At 31.4% G+C, this 21320-nt stretch overlaps 1 protein-coding gene across 1 annotated transcript; it reads left to right on the top strand.

Moving 5' to 3' along the window:
* The first annotated feature begins 15658 nt into the window (after positions 1-15658).
* On the top strand, positions 15659-20667 carry LOC117921931 (formin-like protein 20). Its single transcript, XM_034839878.1, has 3 exons — positions 15659-16315; positions 17435-17509; positions 20557-20667. The coding sequence occupies exons 1-3, from the start codon at positions 15659-15661 to the stop codon at positions 20665-20667; spliced, it is 843 nt and encodes a 280-aa protein (XP_034695769.1).
* The last annotated feature ends 653 nt before the right edge of the window (positions 20668-21320 follow it).

Raw genomic sequence — 21320 nt, 5'->3', positions numbered from 1 at the left:
AAAAGCATGGGTGATGTGTGATTGAGAAAGTGGTGTGCTTGCAAGGACGAGAAGACAAGGCCTAGATCAAGGGTGCAAGCCAGGTGCGTAGACGCAAGCTAACACCAGGAAGAGAGAAAGAAGAAGAAAATGCGAAAATAGAGCTGGTTCGAAGAAGATAACATGAACCACTAAAAGTCACACTTCACGTATTAAGCATCGGGCTTAAATGTCGGTGTATCAAAAGGGTTTCCGAATATCTCAAAAGAGATTAAAAAAAACTGAGTTAGATCAGTTTTTGAACATAAACATAGAGCAATAGAGGAGCCATTAACCATGAACTATCCGAAAATCAACAAAAACCAATCTCAATAATAACAGATAAAGAAAAATAAGGTTTCATAATGGAGAACTTACTTCAGGGGATGTTCGATTTGAGACCCTAGAACGCGTGAGCTCCCCCCTCTGCCTCTGTTTTTTTTCCTCTTTTCCCCTAAATCTCTGTTTTTCTTTCCTTCATTCGCAAGCCACTCCTCCCGTCCCCTGTTCATCACATCAGCAAGCATGGGCTTGCAACTACTCTCTCTGTTGCTGCACGTCTCATGCAGACGGCATCCAACCTCAGCTGGGGGTCTCCTACCCCTTCTAACAATATCCTGAAAATTCAAGAAGAAAAGAAAGAAAAACAAACCCCCGGGTCCTCTCCACCAAAGGGGGTCTACAATTACAAAAAATAAAATAAAAATTAAAGAAACAAATACCTCACAACAAGAGAAGCTTTCAACTAAGGGTCTCCAAAAAGCCCGCGGCCCACGACCCGCTTTAGGCCCAGCGGGCCGGCCCGACCCGTAGGCCCACTTCTTAAAAAAAAACTACAAAAATAAAAAGTATTAAAAAAAATATTCATTTCAAAATTTTATTCATTGAATGTATAATTACATTTGGAAATGTGGGAAAAGTTTACATCACTACAAAATAAATACATCCCAACTAGGTTGGCACCTATTTATTTGTCAATCATCTGTATTTTTCAACCACAAAAAATAAAAATAAAAATATAATATACATATAGTCATTATTTTCTGGCGGTGATGGCGAACTATCATGCATCCATGAAGATCTTGATAATTTTAAAGATTCCATATCGGCAAGCATCTCTGTTTCTCGAATGGAATCGTACATCCTTTTATATGCTATTTCCCAATCTTTCACACATATCCCTGCTTCAATAACATCTAGCGCTAAGTTGCATCGTTTTTTACTAACTACTCTTCCACTTGCACTCACAGGAACTGTTAGTACATCACGAGCAATTATAGAAAGCACAGGATATTTGTGTTGATGTGATTTCCACCATATTAAAATATCAAAATCTTCTTGATCTTCAAATGAAATTATATCAGTATTAAGATATTTATCTAAATTAGATGTATTATTTGGAGAACTATTTGTTGTCTTTTTTCAACTTTTCAACATTTCTAGAGCTCCTTTATAAAAAGATGAGGAGTTTATACATGTAGGTGGTAATTTAATAGTATTAATATCATTACCATATTTTTCTTTATAATAGTTATATAAATTATATAATAATGAATTTATTTCATTTTTAATTTCTTCAATTTTTATTTGGTCATTAAAATAAATAATTGTTAACCATTCATCCAAAGCTTCAAATTTCAATCTAGGGTCCACAATTAAAGCAATATAAAAAATTAAAGGTATTTCTCCCCAATATTTTCTAAATTTTTCTATCATTGCAAATATTGTCTCATTAAATATTTCAAAACTTAAATATTTTTTAAGTACAATAAAAATATTAGTTATTTGCATAATAACTCGATTTGAAGTTGGATAATATACGTTGAAGTATCAAAAATTTCAAAAAGATCTCTTAAAAGATCCGCAATATGCCAATCATAATCATTTAATGCATAAATATCTGCTTCACAATCATTGTTAATTAATTGTATTTCATATAATTCGACTACTTTTCTATATTTTGTAATATTTTGTAAAAGTTTATATGTGGAATTCCATCTAATGGCCATATCCAAATTTAAATTTTTTCTTTTCATATTTAACATTTTGCAACAATAAAAAAATAATTAATGTTTTGCTTGAGAACTATTAATACTATATGCAATGCCTCTAATTTTTTCCAATGTACTATCAACATTTTTTAATCCATCCTTTACAATTAAATTTAAAATATGTGCACAACAACGCACATGAAATATTTTAGCATGATCTTCTTTTACTTGCCAATATCGTTTTAGTCTATGTATTGCTGCATCATTATTAACAGCATTATCTAATGTTATTGTCAATATTTTATCACGAATGCCTAAATCTATAATTTCATCATTTATTAAAGATGTTATATTTTTACCACTATGTGGAGCATTTATTAATTTAAATGAAATTATTCTTTTATTTAATTTCCATTCATTATCAATGTAGTGAGCAGTTATACATAAAAAACCAGTGTGAGTTAAAGATGTCCAAATATTAGATGTTAAACAAATATTTCCTTCAAAATTTGCAAAAAAAAAATTTTAATTTCTTTTTGTGTATAAATTTTTTTTCATAATATCTCTTTTAACTGTATTTCCAGACCAACCTTTTAATTGAGGATTAATACCTCGTTGAATTGTTCCTGAAAAATCATGAGTTTCCATCATGTTGAAAGGTTGTTCTGCTCTTATTATATAATCAATCATTTCTTCACGACAGTTAGATTCATCATAAGAAAATGTTTTTAAATTTCCACTTTCATTTTTATCCAATTGCATATAATTTCTAATATCTACATTATTTTTAGTTTTACAATTTTCATGATGTCTTTTTAAATGACTTGTGCCTACATTTGAACCACCAGTAAGAAATTTATTACAAATTTTACATTTTGCTTTTATTTCTTTTTTATTATTTTCTAAAATTATTTCTATTCTATCAAAAAAATTCCATATATTTGAAGTAAATTTTTTGTTTGATGATATTTCATCATATGGACTAGATGAAGAAGCACTTGTCATATTATAATTATTGATAAAATATTATGCCAAAAATAATAAAGTAATAAATATATAAAAAAAATGTAACAAAAAAATAAAGTAGTAGGAGTGAAGTATGTTACTCAATTAGAGAACCGATGCAGAAATTCGTAGCAAATTTGAACTCTTGGAGCCACCAATGCTTGTTTTGCACCACCAACAATATTGTATAATTTGAGGGAAAAATAAAAGAATTTGAAATATTGTAGAATGTGAGAGAAATAGAGAGAATTTGATGAAAAAATGAAAAGGAAGAAAATGTATTTATAGGAAGGTTAAAAAAAAAAATCAAAATTCAAAATAATTGGCCATGTGACCGTTGGAGGCTTAGCTCCAACGGTCACATGGGCTGGAGCTAGGCTCCAACGGTCATTTAATTTTTTTTAAAAATAATGTACTTTATTTATATATATATATATATATAACTAACTCAATTATCTGGTTAGAAGCTTAAAGTTTAAACATGAGGCGAGGGATCGAATCCCCCCCCCCCCCCCCCCTTCCCTCCCTTGGCTTTTTTGAAAGCCATTTTGGCTTAATTCAAAAAGCCCGTCAGCCCGGCCGTTGGAGACCCCTACTTTCAACTAAGCTTTCTCGAGTATATTTAGAATAGGATCTAATTTTGTATTCATATTGCCAAATATACAAAAAATTTAACTGTGGACAAGTAAAAAAAAATTAGAAAAACATCTTAAAATATATAAGGTGCAAATAAATAAATAATAAAAATAAAAATAAATAAAACCAATCAAATTGATTGCTTTTAGAGACTTGAGAAATTTAAGATTTATGTCTAATTAAATTTATTGGTTTAAAATTTCATACATCAAATCCTTTTGGCATTAGGATTTCTAATTATTATTTTTTTTCCCCAAAATTTCCTCATTGGCTTAAAATTTTTTGGGTCAAATTAAATTTTTTATTTCAAATCCTTTTGGTATTAGGATTTCTAGTTTCCAATAAAAAAACAAATCAAACTAAATAAATAAATAAAGTAGTAAAAGCAAAGCTTAAAAAAATAATAATAAGAAATTTGAATCAAAATTCAAAATAAGAAAAATAAAAATAGTGAAAAAAAAAAATCAAAGTTTGGAAAATTTTACGTTGACTCATTAATTGTCATATAAGGTAATCTAATAAAAAATCAAATAAATACTATAATTATCATGATTAATTAATTATGATAATTATCATAATAAATAAGATTTATCTCTAGAAAATTTAATTGTGATCATTATGGTAGATAATTAATTATGATAATTAAAATAAATAATAATTATCATATGTCTAGAAAATCAATAGATAAGATCAAAATAAAATTCCCATAAAAAAAACACTCACTGGAAGATTGAAGAAAAATTTGGAGGTTTTTTTTTTGAAGTGTTCATAATCTATTGTTTGTGGATGAAACCCTTTCGTAAGAAGAATTTGAGGACATGTTAGAGATTGTCCCTTAAATTATCAAATTTACAATTTTATCCTCAATTTCTTTATTTGAAAAAATTTGTGTGTGCACACCTTATCTCATATACAAGTCACAAGCTCACCTAAAAGTTGTTGAAAGTTTTAAAAGTTACATGTTGCAAGACTCCAAAATATTTGTGAAGAAGAAAACCTGCAAAGGCTCCCCAACCCCTTCATGCAAGGGCAAGAATAAAAATTGGGAACACCTATTTCACTTTGACCTCAACCTACTACAAAAACCATTATTCCCAAAGAGATTTCTGTATCTTCAGCCCCTCTGCTCTATAATCAATTAAAATAGTGTTAAAAGAATAACACTTGAGCAAACCAACATGTATTTCCAATAGGACGATGACTTGGACCTTGATGTCTCTATTGATCTAAGTACTCTTTTTAATGCGTGTTGAATGGTGCATAGTTTACTTGCTATTGCTGAATATATCCAAGAAAGAAGCAAAGGATTAACTGTCACCTTCTTGCATTTGATTTGCGGAATGCAAGTTGTTGAAGATATTGTGCTAATTCCTTATTAGGCTTCCATTGCCACATTTTTCCTATGTTTGCTTTCTTGGAATGGAGGTTGTTTGGTCTAAACATGGGATCTTTATTTCTCAATGAAAATATACCCAATATCTTCTCTAAGAGGCAAGTGGCTTGACAAAAAGTCTATTGATACTTTGATAGAACCAAACCACAAGGTAGGAGAAAATGAGGAAGAGAAGATGGTTTGTTGATTGGACATAGCCAATGTAATAAGTGTTGTAAGTTCGTTCGTGCATGCTCCATATAAATCACACATCTTCATGCTATTTAGAAAATTATTAGGTACTTGAAAGAAACATTAGACAGATATCTCTTATTCTAATAATAAAAGTTAGGGCTTACATGGATGTTGATTGGGTTGGATGTACAATAGATGGGCAATTAACTACTCCTTATTTTAACTTCTAGTAAGGAATTCTGTTGCATAGAAAAGTAATAATTGGTAGTTGCTTGGTGTAGTGTATTAAGGAAATTTAGGACTATGGCTCAAGGAATATGCCAATTTCTTTGGCTAAAAATAATATTTTCTAGGTTTGAATTAAATTGATAGTGAAGGAATCGATGATAGCATATGTACTAGGACAATAAAGCGGCTATAAGTATAAGCATCATATATGCTAGGACAATAAAGCGACTATGAGTATAAGCATCATGATCAAACTAAATATGTAGAGGTTGATAGGGGTCAACTACTAGTTGTTGTAACTTCAAAGTAAGGAATTTTGTTGCATAAAAAAAGTAATTAATTGGTAGTTTCTTATTGTAGTGCATGTATCTAGGGAATTTAGGGATATGCCAATTGCTTTGGCTAAAAATAATATTTTCTAAAGTTTGAAATTGTCAATTAAAGAACCAATGATAGTATAAATATATATACTAGCTAGGATAACAAAGAAACTATAAATATAAGACATAATCTAATACATCACGAACCAAACATGTTGAAGTTGATAGGCATTTCATAAAAAAGAAAGTAGAGACAAGACAGGTTTACACTCCTTATATATGATCATCTAAACATCATTAGACCGTTAAAAAATATCTTTGAATTAACTTCAGGGAAATTAAAGGTTGAAGATGTTGGCAAACATTTCAAATCATGGATTGATTCCTATGGGAAAGTTGACAAATATCTTATGTATCTAGTTCGTGTTTATTATGTAGCTTTGCATTAAAACTTACCCATGAATTACTAGATGATTCATTAATAGTAGATAGGTAATTTCTTAGTTGTATGCTATAAAAATAGTTGTATGCCATCTAATTACTATTGGTTTTAAATTTTGGTTAGTGAACACCCCTATCAATTTATTTTATTTATAGAATTTATTTTTGAGATAGATTTTAGATAAAAAGATTATAAGTAAGTGTACCTAGAGTGCGTTCAATAATGATTTTAAAAAGTATTTTTAGTATTTTTTTATATTTGAAAAATTTTATCGTTTAAGTATTAGAAATGTTAAAAACACTTTCTAAAGTCACTATCAAATGCACTCTTAATATATACTAAACCATAAATTTGAAACCAACAAACCTTAAGGTGCGAGGGAAGTTCGCCCTTATTCTCTATACATGCATGGGTGTCCGCCCTTTGCATCGATCACCACCGCTACACGAAGATGAAGCTAGCTCCCCACGAACGCTTCAACGTGTTAGTTGTTAAATGCATGGCTATTAAAGGCAACTTGGACTATCGCAATTTCCAACTTCAACCTCTTCACGTCTATGCAATCATAAGAGTTACGCCAATAAGAAGAACAATCTTTAATTCTTTGTTGTTTCTTATTTTCTTTTCTTTCTTCAAGTTGGGAGGAATCCATCCATTTGTAAGGTATCTCACCTTGTATAACAATGATAGCTTAATGTCAATGGTTGAAACCACGGACAGTATGTTACTAAGCTAGAGGGTCATGTTTGGTTGGTGAGAAAGTGTAGAGAATTGGAGGGAACCAAATGTTTGAATAATGCATGGTCTCAAATTTTGGGGTTCATGAAAAAGATAAATTGTTTGGTTCTGTTTTATTTGTTTCTCAGCTACCAAATCGGGGAGGGTGTAAATTGCTGTTCTCATGAACCTTGTTGTTTGATTTTTGATTTTTTTATTTTTTTCGCTTCTTTTTTTAGAGAAAAGTGGAAGATGTGAAAGAAAATCTCAAACCTTTTGTTAACTGCTGTATGAAAATTACTTCAAGGATGAGGGACGACTCCTTCTTGATTTTATTCTGCCACTAGAATCAAACTCTTCAGTGATCAAAATCCCAAACCTTAAAATCTAAATAAAACCCAATCTTTTTTTTTTCTTTTCCTTCATTTTTTCCATCTGCTTGATCAAACCACAGCAAGATTAAGTATGTGAAAAATGATTTGTTTGATTTCCGATTGACTTCTCAGAATCTGTAGAGTTACTCCTACCAAAAATCTATATATGGACCAAGCAGGTGTTGTCCCTCATACTTGAAGCAATTCTCAAACAGCAGATGGAAAAAGGTTTGAGATTTTCCTCCACATCTTCAACTTTTCTCTGTACAAAGACATGAACAAACATCAAAAAACAAATAAGAATGTTACTGGGTATAGCAATTGTCATTAAACAAATTATCTTATTCTTGAAGAACCCCAAAATTGAGACCATATAGTATTCAAAGATTTTGGTTTCTTCCTTTTCCTACATTTCTTCACCAAACAAACATAATGACCAGTAGGGTTTAAGCATTGACATGAAGCTATCATTGTAATTCATACCAAGAATCCAAGAAATGAATGCATTCAGCGTAAGAAAGATTATGAAAAAAAGAAAAAAAAAAAACCCAAGGAATTGAAATTGTTCTTCTTATTGGCGTACCCTTTACGATTGCATGGACGTGAAGAAGTTGAAGTTGGAAATTGCGAAACTCCAACTGGTTTTCATTGGCCATGCATTCGTCTGCTACCACGTCGAAGTGTTTGTGGAGATCTTCATATTGCTCTTCCTGTGGCAGTGGTGATGGGTGTACAGGATGGAAATTCGTCTTCTCGGTGAACTTGGTGTGTTTGGTTCTCGAGAAAAATTACAGTACAAAATCACTTTTGATTAGTGATTACAACACCATCTCTCTCTCTCTAACTTGTTATAATATGGTTGTTGGGGGTTTGGCGGTTATATATATGGGCATAGTCGGCAGGAAATTAAGACCCTGAGTTTGGCTTCTCTGTTGTGAGTCTTCTATCGAAGATTGTAGTGACCAACAAAATATTGCCAAGAGCATAATTTTTTAAAATCAAAATTGTACATGACAAAGTGTGTTAAAATCATATAATATGCTTCTTAGGGAAAAAAAAAGAAAAATTACATTCATAGGGAGTAAAAGGTGATTGAGTAATTTATCAATTGGTTGCATCTGATGTTTCTCATGTGTGAAGTGATTTAGTGGTTTAGTTTCATTAATGTTAATAACATAACATGTTATCAAAAATGTAAATTAAAATGTTATAAGTGGTGTTATACTTAATTTTAATGTGTTTGACAATGATTTTTAGAAGCATTTATAGTATTTCTAATATTTAAAAGGAAGTCCGTTGGAAAGTGATTTTAGGAGATTTTTCCAATATTTTTAATAATTGAAAAATATTATCATTCAAGTATTAGAAAAATTATAAATGTTTTCTAATATTACTACCAAATGCACTATTAATATGTTTTTTTTTTCTATTTTATATAAGAAGATAACTATTTGCTACTTTATATTTAGCCCATACCTCTAGATAGGATGTTTCGATATTTTTGTGAAAATTTCACACTTGATAAAATTTTAAAAATGTTTTTAAAAAGTTGAAAAACCCGTTATAATGCTTTATAAAGAACTATTTGATTCTCTCAAAAATGTTTTAGTAAGAACGCTATCATTAAAGACATTTGGACGTTACAATTTCTTATACAAACCTTTTTATTATTTGCTCATAAAAATAATTAGTTTCTTTTTAAGTATTTAAAATGATATTTCAATGCAAAAAAAAAAAAAAAATCAGCATTGACATAATTTTTTTTTATAGATAGTAGTAATATTTTGCTATCTCATATTAAAGAGCAATACTTTCAAGTGTTTATATTTGTAAAATAATATATATCAATACTTGAGGTGGGAATCCATAACCCCATAAAACACTAAACATAAAGAAATCATACCACATGAACTTCTCTAAAAGGTTGATAAAAGAACTTATAACTTCACCCTTAAGCTTAAAAATACTATTAAGAAAACAATCCTAATTTTCTTCCCTTTTTCTTAATCACTTTTTCACCCACATATGAAAACCCTAATGCTATTTATATTCAAGGATAAAAATATCGGTAAACACGGATATATCGGTAGTTCAATTTTATGGATATATCGAAAATATAGGATATATTGAAGATATATGATATTTTGATACAAAATATCAATTGATATTAAAAACTTTTTGTTACTCAATTAAATGAAAATTTTTATTTAATTATAAAATAATTATAATTAATTTGTTGTTTAAAATATTGTTTTAATATTTTGTGTATGTGAAAACTTTTAATATATGTATATATGGTGCAAGATTATTAACAAGGGGCAAATACACTCCAATGGTAATGTGGATGCACCGGGATATTTTTCCTCCATGTTTATATTTGGGCTTAGAGAATACCCAAATATAAAATAACTTAGTCATTGGGTTTTGGAAACTTTCATGGGTTGGACAAACTTAGTCCAAAATGTACTTTATCCTAATTAGCTCCTCCCAACATTGAAGATGACCTAGAATACTTGGAGTAAATTTTTCTGGTTTGCAATCTAGAAAAGCTAAAATAACCACATTCTAGTTATCAATGATACAAGTATAGAATCAGATCCAAAACTATAGGAAGTGTATCCACAAAATAGTGGTTGACTAGGATTTGTTAGTTGACATTCCACTCTTCTTCTCCATCTGTAGATTTAGCTCCCAAGTTGTGAGAAAATAGATCCATTTGCACCATGGCTCGCCATGAATGAAGATGATACAGCTTCATATCGATGGTTAAAACCTCGGATTAGTATGTTACAGGCCTAAAGGTTTTTATTTGTTGGTGAGAAAATTTAGGAAAATGTAGTCAAATTTGGGGTTCAAGAAAAGATAAAGATAACTCCTTTGGTTCTAATTTTCTCTTTGTTTTCTTAGGACCCAAACGAGAAGGGTGAAAATTTTTATAACGATGAATGGTCTTGTTTGATTTTTGATGTTTTTTCACTCTTTTGTCAAAAGAAATGTAAAAAATATAAGAAAATATCATATCTTTTGCTATTTGTTGTACAAAAATTGTCGATATGTGTCTTATATATTTGGTTTTTTGGTTTATATTAAAAGGGTAATGGTATTAAATTTTAAATTTTTAAAAAATAATTTTTAACGACTCATATTAGTTATCACTAATTTTTGTTTTTAAAAACAAAAATTAAAAATAAAAAGTTTTTTTTTTCCTTTTTGTAAACTTTATCTAACTTCATTTCCTACTTAAAATAAAGGAAAATACAAATAGAGGAGTATGTACAATTTCGGTCTCCTCTTGATACCCAATCAAGAATACACTTGGGTTTACCTCAATAAATATAAAACAAGAGTAGGGAGGACAAGCAAAATTAAATCAATCTATTTAATTAGAAAATCATTGGAAAAGACGATTCTCTTCTCTTATTCTTGCTTAGTAAAGAATGAGTTAAATATTAAAATAAACCATCTTATATAAGGATCATTTTAAAAATGTAGAAATTTGTGTTTCAATATTGAAAGTTGATGGATTGATATATTAATCTAAAACTATTTTGGATAGATTTGTCTACCCCTGGATGGAAATGATCAAATAATTTGCTAATTCGATTAATTCAAAATTACTCTTAAATACCATTTTAATAAAAATATAAATTAAAATTGCTTCAAATACCATTTTAATTAAAAAAAAATACAGAAATTTTAGAACTTAGATGATCAATTTTTGCACTCATCCACAATATCAAAACTGTTGTATAAAATAGAAAAAAAGAAATAAAGTAAATTAAATATTAGAACCACTTATTATAACATTTTTAATTTACTTTAATAAACTTTGTTACATACAATTTTGATTTAAAAAGAATTGTGGACGTGGCAATATTCGGTTGGTCACTGCAATCTTCAATAGAAGACTCACAAATACAGAGAAACCAAACTCAGGATAACTAGTGAGAGAGAGAGAGAGAAGATTTCCATCCTTTGCACCGATCACCACTGCCACGGGTAGATGAGAGAGAGAGAGAGAGAGAGAGAGAGAGAGAGAGAGGATTTCCATCCTTTGCACCGATCACCACTGCCACGGGTAGATGAAGCTCCCCACGAACACTTCATGATGGTAGCGGCTGAATGCATGGCCATTAAAGAGAACTCGGAGTATCGCAATTTCCAACTTCAACCTCTTCAGGCCCATGCAATCGTAAGGGTTATGCTAATAAGAAGAATCTTTAGTGATATTTCTTTTCTTTTCTATTCTTTCTTCATAATCTTTCTGATACTGAATGCGTGCATTTCTTGGTTTTCTTGGTATATTGCTTTATTCACCCATCTCTCAAGTTGGGAGAAAATCCATCTTGTTGTACGTTATCTCACCATGAATAACAATCAATAAGTTACAAGGCTAGGGTCATGTTTGGTTGGTAAGAAAGTGTAGGGAATCGGGGGAACCAAATGTTTGAATACAGCTGTATGGTCTCAAATTTTGGGGTTCAAGAAAAAAGAAAACTTGTTTGGTTCTGTTTTCTTTGTTTCTCAGCAACAAATGGGGAAGGGTGAAAATTGTGGTTCTCATGAATCTTGTTGTTTGATTCTTTTTTTCCCACTTCTTTCTTCAGAGAAAGGGTTCAAGAAGATGTGAAAGAACATGTCAAACCTTTTGTCAACTACTGTTGCTTCAAGGATGAGGGACGAAACCTTCTTGGCCGTGGATTCTTGGTAAGAGTAATCCTACAAATTGTTGTGTCAAATACCTCCCTGGACTTCTTTTGCTTTGAGGGTTGCAAACCAAGAAAATATACTCTGTAATTTTCTTTTATTTATTTTTCGTTTCTCAGCAACCAAATGGACATCGCAGGGGGGTCGACTTCAATGCATGAAGGAGCCAGCGACAAAGTACGAAGGGGAGGTGGCCATGAGCTCAAAAGCAACATAGCCAATCCGGTAGTACAAGTCCTGGTGCAACACCACCGTACCAGGTCTTCCACCAGCACCTCCATCTATTCATCCTCCTTATCCTATTATTGGTATGTCTAAACCTGTACCAACACCATAAACTGGGGGAAAGCCACCACCATATTATCCTTCTTTTCCATTTCTAGTGACTTTTTTTTAAAGATGAAATGATTGAATAGCTAGGTCAGACTTGTGTAGGAAAAAAATTCCTCCTTATTTCTTTTAGACTTTATCCGGTTCACATAAAGCTTGAGGAAACATGGGAAAATATATTTTTATATTCCACATCAAACTTATTTCACTTTTTTAACTCTTCTACATAAAGACTAAATAATTTATAATTATATAAATTTTTACTAATTTTAATTATATTTAATTTTCTTTACTTTTTTTTAATAGTAAAATCAAACCTTAAAAAATAATTTTTCTTAACATTTTTTGTTTATTTCTTAACTTTCGGAGTAAAATATAACTTAAAGTTATATGGAAAATAAGAAAGAAAGTGATATAACTTAAAGTTATATGGAAAATAAGAAAGAAAGTGGTCTAGGATTCATTCGGGTGGATGATATGGTGGTGGCACAGACTTTCCCCTAGTTTATGGTCTAGGTGGTGGTGGTGTGCTCTTGGTCATGGTGCTTCTGAGTTCATAGCCTGCTCCCTTTCGAAGTTAAAGGCAAATATAGAGAATTGGCTTGTACAGGTAAAAAGATTTCTTCACAATAATAACCTCTCAATAATAATAATAACTTTTCAACAATAATAAAATTTCAGTAAGAACAAACAATGATAATATAATAATATTCAACCAAAAAAGGACATCAAATATAACGTGAAAAACCCATTTAAGCGGAAGTAATTCAAAACCCTTTTTTCAATTTATATTCCAACAATAAAGCTTTGTTGGGATATATTTCATATTTTTTTTTATTTTTAAAAATAGAAACTTTGATTAAAAAGAAAAAAGAAAGAGATTTTATAAAAAGAAAATTGTAGATTTACCTTATGTTTTCAAGTATTATTTTAAAACTTTTTTAAAATTGAGTTAGTAATTTTTTTTAATAATTTAATTTTTTTAATTAATTTTTAAAAATCATTACATTTTTAATAGTAGCGTCTAAAAATTCTTATATTTTATATAAAAATTATTAAAATCTTTTGTTTTTCAAATCTAAATGGGCATTAAGCAATTCAATTTAAAAACATTCCTAATAAAAATATTACTAACAAAAATGTTTTATAAATATATATGAACTAAAAAAAAATTTAAGTGGCTCTTAACATGAATTGGAAAGCTCAAAATATCCGCTTAGTCAGGACTTTTTGTATAATAATTTTGGAGATAATAAATGCATTAATTTTGTCCTAGACTTTTCAGGGTGGGTCAAAATCGTTCGTGTGGCTTCTAGGACGCGTAAACTCCTCATTTTGAAAAACAAATTTTCTAAAAAACTAATAATAGGATGGCAAACGGGTTTTTTCAAATACCTACCCTTCCATGCCCTACCCACTCCTAATAAGATAGGTTTAAAATTTAAATAAATAAATTAGAAGTAGGTTTAAATTTTTTTTTTAAATTTAGAACGGGTTCGAGATGGGTTCAAAAATTACCTTATCCCATACCCTGTCTTTATTATATATAAAATTTAATTTAATTTAATTTTTAATATAAATAATAATAATGGCAATAAAATATTTTTTTTATAAAAAATTATAATATTTTAATTATTTATAAATTATATTTATTTTAATGTAATTAAAATTTTTTAAGAACATTTTTTTAAAAAAAGTTCAAAAATTTTCAAAAAAAAAAAAAAAAGATAAAAGGGCAAAGTGGGAAGGGATAGGTTTGGGAAATTCGCATACTTACCTGTCATATTTAATTTTTTAGGGGTTGTTATTCACAACATCCTTTTTGCTAAACATAATATTTTTTTGTTATATTTTTTTTACATATACCTTTTTTAATAAAGAACTCTCTCTAACCTCCTCTCAACATATTAAACCTAAATTCTAGTTGATTAAGACTGTAAATCACATATGAAATACAATGAATGACGAAATACAATTATCTGATGACAATTTTCAAGTAAGATTTATAACTTTCATTTTTTTTATAAAGAAATATATATGTTTATCAAAAAAAAAAAAAAAAACCCGCGACCCAAGTGGGGCTCCGACTTCTTGGGAAGCGGCAGCAGCAGCGGCGACGGTTAGGGTTTAGAGCAAGGACGGAAGTCGACGACCACCGGTGGTGGTGGTTGGGCTAATTTTTTTGCTTATAATAAAAAATATATTTTAAAAAAAAACCATTCCAATTAAATATTGTTTATTTTAAAATTTTAATAATAATTTTTATTTTAAAAAAATTGAGTTATGAATTTCACATTAAAACATTGAATATAATAAAATCATTTTACATGATATACTTTTGGAGAAAAAATCATTTTATAATTTATTATTTAAAGAAATTATTTTGTTTTATAATATAAGAAGAATATGAACAAAAATTGAGTGTGAAAAAAAAAATGAAAAGAAATAAAAAAAAATAAAAAACAAATAAAAAAGGGGTGCAATTGGGACGTGAGGTTGGGGGGGGGGGGGGGGGGGGGGGGGGGGGAGAGGATGGAATAAGGGAGGGTAGTTTAGAAATGTAAAATATTGCATTAGTAAAAATGGTATTGTGAATAACAATTGGTTTTTATTAATGGGTTAAAATAAAAATTATTTTGAATAAATAGGGTAGGGTTAAGATGGAAGTTGTCCATCTTAGACCTTCCTGTTGTAATCCCTAATTTTCTCTCATCTTTTCTATTCAAAAATTAATTTACTAAAATAATAATAATAATAAAAACCCTTTCTCTTTGAATAATTTAGTGCAACCATTGTTTTTTGAAACAGTCATGGAAGACCAATAAAAGTTACTACAAACAGTATTTTATTCCTTGTATGAATATATAAAACTTTATTTGAAAACTCAATTCTTAAAATCAAAATTTTCAATTTATTCTTAACAAAGTATCATGTATTAGTGTTTAGAAAAAAAAAACTTATTTTTCATACTAAAATTTAGAGAAAAAAAAACTTATTTCAATCCAAAATTTATCAAATCCATTTTAAATTTTATGTTTTTAATTTCTCAAAAACCTAAAAATGAAAAAATAAAAATAAAAGACAAATGCGTGGGATCCAATGTAATCATGTTGCATGCAAAACCTTATGAAGGTTTCTGCAATATGCAGAAATTGAATGCCAATTAAATAAATTGCAGGAAGGGAGAGAATGATTTTCTCATCATTTCAATTTCAATTTTGTAATAAACCCTATTCAGTTCTTACGTACCAATTTAACCCTATAAAAAGGTGGCAACCAAAGCCTAGCATTCCCATGCAAAGCATACCACGAAAACCCAAACCATGGCCATGGCTTCTTCCACCTTCACCTCGGGTTTCTTTCTTTTTTTGATTGCTGCTCTCTTTCATGCCACTCCTGCTTTTTCCGATGAGTTCTCGTCTGAGCTCTGCAAAGGCCATGGCTGTCACCCTAAATATCCACCTCCACCTCCACCTCCACCGGAGCATGTTCCACCGCCAGTGGATCACCAATTGTGCCCCCTACTCCTTACTATCCCCACCCACCACCACCGGATTCCCACAGCAAGGTTCCTCCGCCGCCGCCAGTGGATCCACCAATTGTGCCCCCAACTCCTTATTACCCCTCCTCCAACAACTCCACCACCAGAAGCTGCAACACCACCGGATCCCCACGGCAAGGTTCCTCCGCCACCAGAACCTGTACAAGCACCACCACCACCATATCCCGATGGCAAGGCTCCATCACCATATCCCGACGGCAAGGCTCCACCACCATATCCCGACGGCAAGGCTCCACCACCATATCCCGACGGCAAGGCTCCAACACCATATCCCGATGGCAAGGCTCCACCACCATATCCCGACAGCAAGGCTCCACCACCATATCCCGACGGCAAGGCTCCAACACCATATCCCGATGGCAAGGCTCCACCACCATATCCCGACAGCAAGGCTCCACCACCATATCCCCATGGCAAGGTTCCACCACCATCCTGCGATGATCTAGCCTATAATTCAAGGAAGCTTAAGGCCTAATCTGTATTCAAATCTAGTTACTTGCATGAGTACATGAGTGTCCTAATCCTCTAAGTAACTAGTTAGTAATGCGTGTGTCAGAGAAGAATAAACCCCAAGGCTGTAATGCGTAACTGTAATATCATGTTCTGCTATTGAATTATGCTACTACTTCTCCGTAATGATCTGATATCAATGTATGTAGCTATCATGAACTAAAATATTAACACTACGCCTTAAGAGTTAGAGAGGGTCCTTGCTCAGCTTACACATGGACTTAGAGCTTGTTTCACAGAGATTTTAGGAAGATTTTCTACTATTTGAAAATAACTCTTTTGATAAAAGTTTTCTAGTGTTAAAAAAATTAAAAATATTTTTTAAAATTACTATAAAACTCGGATAATTTTAAAAATATTTTTTAAAATTACTATAAAACTAAAGTACAATGTTGAAGGTCCCCAAAAAAAATCCTCTCAATTGTGGCCCCACTCTTTAAAAATAACCCTAAAAACATAACATGATTAAATATATAAAGGAGACAAATTTGTAATTCATTACATAAAAAAAATTCTTTAGGAGACGCTGCCCCCTTCAATCCTTGCGAGCTGATCGGGTAGCTTGATCCCCATGAGTTGATCAAAAAGCTTGACTCTCAACATCCCAAACGAAGTATAACAAAATTGATTTAGATTTCATAATCCAATAGTTACAAGTATTACAATTAATTCAAATTAAGCATATATATTATTCTCTAATTAGACCATGAAATTGGAGGGATAACCAAGAAACCTTAACATGCAGCAATGTTGAGTTCTGATTTTATGTATATAATTCTTAAGAATTTTTTACTTTTGCTTGTAGGCTAGGTTTTATGATGTGAATGGTATCTGATACATAAAAAGATATTTAAAATAACACTTAAAATGAGAAATGAGATGCAAAAACTAATCAAAAGCTATTTCTAATTAAATGATACATAGCTTTTATAAAGTATTTGGTTAAATAATGGGTCTGAATATACAACCAAAAACACGATCAATCAAGTCATAACACATGGGTATCTTTTGTCTCATTCCTTTGTAGCCATGGTTCAAAGTCGCGGTATCGGTCACTGACTCGGAGGGTCCCGAGGCGTATCGGTCTCGGTGTATCGGCCTGGTATCGGGCGATACGTAAAATAAGCTAATTAGAAAATTCAAAAAAATATAAAAATATTATGTAAATCATCAGAAAAATATATACAATTAAATAAGCTCAAAAAATTAAAAAAAATAAAATTGTCTCACATTTAACATTATTTAAATAGTTATAAAAGTATCTGCTCAAAGTTATTTATGATAATGCTAATAAAAAGAAAGTTATTTTATTTCAAATATAATAACATTTTTACTAACAACACATACAATACAACAATCAATTCCATATTGAATGACGAGGAGGTTCAAAATCATCTTCATCATCAGTCCTATGACGAGCATACAAATTGGGGTGGCAATTCCCGTAGTGAGGATATGATTGAAAGAGTGGTTCATAACTCAAATATGGTGGGTGAGAGGATTGGCTTGATGATCCATAATCAAGAAAATATGGTTTCGAAGGTTGTTCGGGATCAACACCAGCTTGATAGTATCCAAAACCTCGATAAGCAATGCTACTGCTACTAGAAGATTGATCATATCCATATGAGTCACTAGCTCGTGTTCCAGTATTTGAATATCCCTCTGGATGCATCATTGGAAATTAATTAAAATCATTTCTACTAAAAGTACTGGAAGAGCTATCACGGTCTCTAAAGTTGTGATATGATCTATCATCTACCCCTCTGAAATACGGCCTTGATCCTATACCCAAATTTTGTAAGTGCTCATCAATACGGTGATGATTTGATCTATGATAATCATGCCCACTAGAATAATCATCATCATTGGGAAATGTAGTTAGTCTTTCCAAATGCTTTCGTTGTTCCCATATCCTTGGTCGATATCCATGATCTGTATCTTGTGTGGCATAGTAATTTTCACCTCCTTGTGCCCATGACATGCCAGGATCTACTTGACTAACATAACCGCCCCCAGTGCTACCATCTCCCCCAATACCCTCACTAGTGCCACCAACTCCTCTATTGCCCCACTAGTGCCACCACTCCGCCTACTGCCCCTATTGTCACCATCATCACTACTAGAACTTGAAGAAATTGTTCTAGAAGCCTTACCTTTACGACGAGAATCAACATCTCTTTCTCTACCTTCTTCATTAGTGGGAAGACCTTTATCCAACCAATCCAAATTATCAGATGATAAAATAGGCTCCTCTCCTTCTCGTATCCACTCATCTAATATATCATCATCATTAAAGATATGATTCAGATCAATTGGAATGTATAAATCTTCATTGCTTCGCTCTTGCATCAAATTCTTAACTCGAAGTCGCATATTGTAGTGCACATAAACTAACTTATGCAACTTTTTCATTACCAAACGGTTGCGCAACTTTGTGTGAATCAATGACCATGTGCTCCAATTTCTTTCACAACCTGATGAAGAACAAGTTTGGCTTAAAATTTTAACAGCAATCTTTTGTAGATGTGGACCTTCGTCGCCATAGTTGTTCCACCATTCAGCTATAATAAAGAAAATGCATACTTATTAATCACTATGATATATTTAACAAAAAATGATGATAACTTCTTATTTGTAATAGACATAAATGTATTGAGTACTTGGAAGAGATTGATTTATTGCTTTCTTTGTGAGTGCACTTCCAAATTCTCCTTGGCCGTCAACAAATAATTTCACCTACATCATTAACAATTTTTTTTTTTTTTTGTTAATGCACATTACATATACAAAATGCATTATATAAAGGTCACAAACTATTATTATACCTCGTTAATAGCTTTTGCTTGTCTATCCAAATCTGGCTCTAATCTCTTGATAACCTCCTTTAATCAAACTTTAATTTCCGGATGGTTGGAGAAATGCTTTGAATATTGGAACATTGGATTTAAAAAATATGCTGCCATAAGTTAAATAATGATCAGTTTATAATAATTTGTACTTAAAAAAATTAATAAAAAATATATAAAGAATTTTTTTATTACCTGCAGCATGCAAATGTCTGTGCAATTAACCTTCTCACCTTCTATCAATGACTTCCCAATACTTTTCCCATTGCTTGACCGATGCCTTGATAGCCAATTTAGCTCTATCCATTGCTTCATAAATGATTGATAGTGTGGGCTTTTTATCTTGATCAACCAATTTCAATACTTTGACGAGAGGTTCCATGATGGTTTGAACTTCTCCGGCCTTCTTCCAAAATCGATCAGTTAAGATAAGGTTGGATACCTTATCTCTTACGCTTTTTCTGCTCCTATTTTTATTGAATTCACGCCACTCATTTGTTGTGCACATTCTCTTCAAATCAGCCTCATAACGTATAAGACTCTCAAGTGAAATGAATTCAGTGGCAAAACGGGTTATTCCTGGCCTTAATAGATCTCTATCCTTGGTGAACACTTTCATCAAATTCACCACTTTCAAGCTATTATAAATAAATCCTGTGATCATCTTAGCTTGATCTAATGTCTCCTTAATCTGCTTCATGCTTCCAATATCTTCAAGCACTAAATCAATATAGTGGGCTGCACAAGGAGACCAAAACAAATGCTTTCGCTTCTCCATCAACAACATACCGGCTGCTTTAAAACTTGCCTCATTATCAGTGACTACTTGAACAACATTTTCCTCCCCAACCTCCTCTACAACTTTATCCATAAGGGAAAAGATGTAGTATGTTGTCTTAGGTATGTTGGTAGTGTCAACTGAAGAATGGTATATCATACTTCTATCACAATAAATCATGAAATTGATGATAGGTTTCTAGTCCTAGAACTCCAACCATCACACATGATTGTGCACCCATATATAGGCCATTTAGCCTTCAATGTTGTTATGTATACCTCAAGTTCTTGCACCTCCTCTTCCAAATATGTATTTCCAATTTGGTATCCCGTGCGACCCTTGATGCCTGGACCTGCTTCTGCTATGGTATCAATCATTGATTGATAGTAAGGCCCACTGTCAGCTGCATTAAAGGGTATTGCATTAAAGAGAAAGAATTTAGAAATAGCTTTACCCACTTTCTTCACGCCTTCAGTAGAAAACAAGCTTTTTATTGATTTCTGCTTTGATGGGAACATGTAGGGATCAATTCCTTTTGGAGGTATGCTAGCTCCTTCTCTTACACTGAAGCTACGTGTCAGTCCGCGCTTAGTCCTAGCATTAGAAGGTTGTGAGGAACTACCACCCTGCTGATGCTGTTGTCCACCTTCTTCAAAAATTCGACGACTTTCTTTCATTGCTTGTTTCATTTGTCTTCTTTCAAAATCAGCCATAGCAACTTCCTCAATTTCATCATCAGAATCACCCTCATCAATTTCATAGAAATTATCTCTATTTAAGGAATTCAAAAGTCGTTTTTTTTTTTTCTTTAACTGTGTTTTTTCTTTTGAAGTATTAGACATATGTTGTCTAACACTATGTGACACTTCTATCGGTACACGTGAACATCCTTCCACTTGTCTAGATATATGTGTGATGTGTTGCTTTAATCTTGTTATACCGCCATGCATAACTTTCCCACAATATTTACACTTTGTGGTTCTTCTACTACCACCAACAGGTTCTGCATGCTCCCAACCAATATCATGTTTTGAAGCCATTTTGAAATTTTAACCTAACCATGTATAAAAGGAAAACAATTTACTTTTCAAATTGAATATATATAAACACATTTATATAAGAATTATAATATTCAATTTTCCACTCACTTATATGTTTCATATTGTTGCCATATAAAAATAAATTGTACTAAAAAAGCAATAAACACGATCTCACCTAAGTTCATCATCTTTTGTTTTCCACTTATTTATATGTTTTTTTAAATTAAAATCAATGTAATTGACCAT

Source organism: Vitis riparia, chromosome 9 (genome assembly GCF_004353265.1).
Source record: "Vitis riparia cultivar Riparia Gloire de Montpellier isolate 1030 chromosome 9, EGFV_Vit.rip_1.0, whole genome shotgun sequence".
NCBI lineage: Eukaryota > Viridiplantae > Streptophyta > Magnoliopsida > Vitales > Vitaceae > Vitis > Vitis riparia.
The sequence above is the reverse complement of the archived record's forward strand: the minus strand, read 5'-3'. Positions and strand labels throughout refer to the sequence as shown.

Bases quoted from the DNA above. Each gene is read 5' to 3' on its own strand.
- LOC117921931 (XM_034839878.1), top strand. From the start codon at position 15,659: ATGGCCATGGCTTCTTCCACCTTCACCTCGGGTTTCTTTCTTTTTTTG. The intron at 16,316-17,434 runs GTTCCACCACCA...ATTCCTTTGTAG, and splicing joins CACCATATCCCCATGGCAAG to CCATGGTTCAAAGTCGCGGT. The intron at 17,510-20,556 runs GTATCGGGCGAT...GGGAACATGTAG, and splicing joins GGTCTCGGTGTATCGGCCTG to GGATCAATTCCTTTTGGAGG.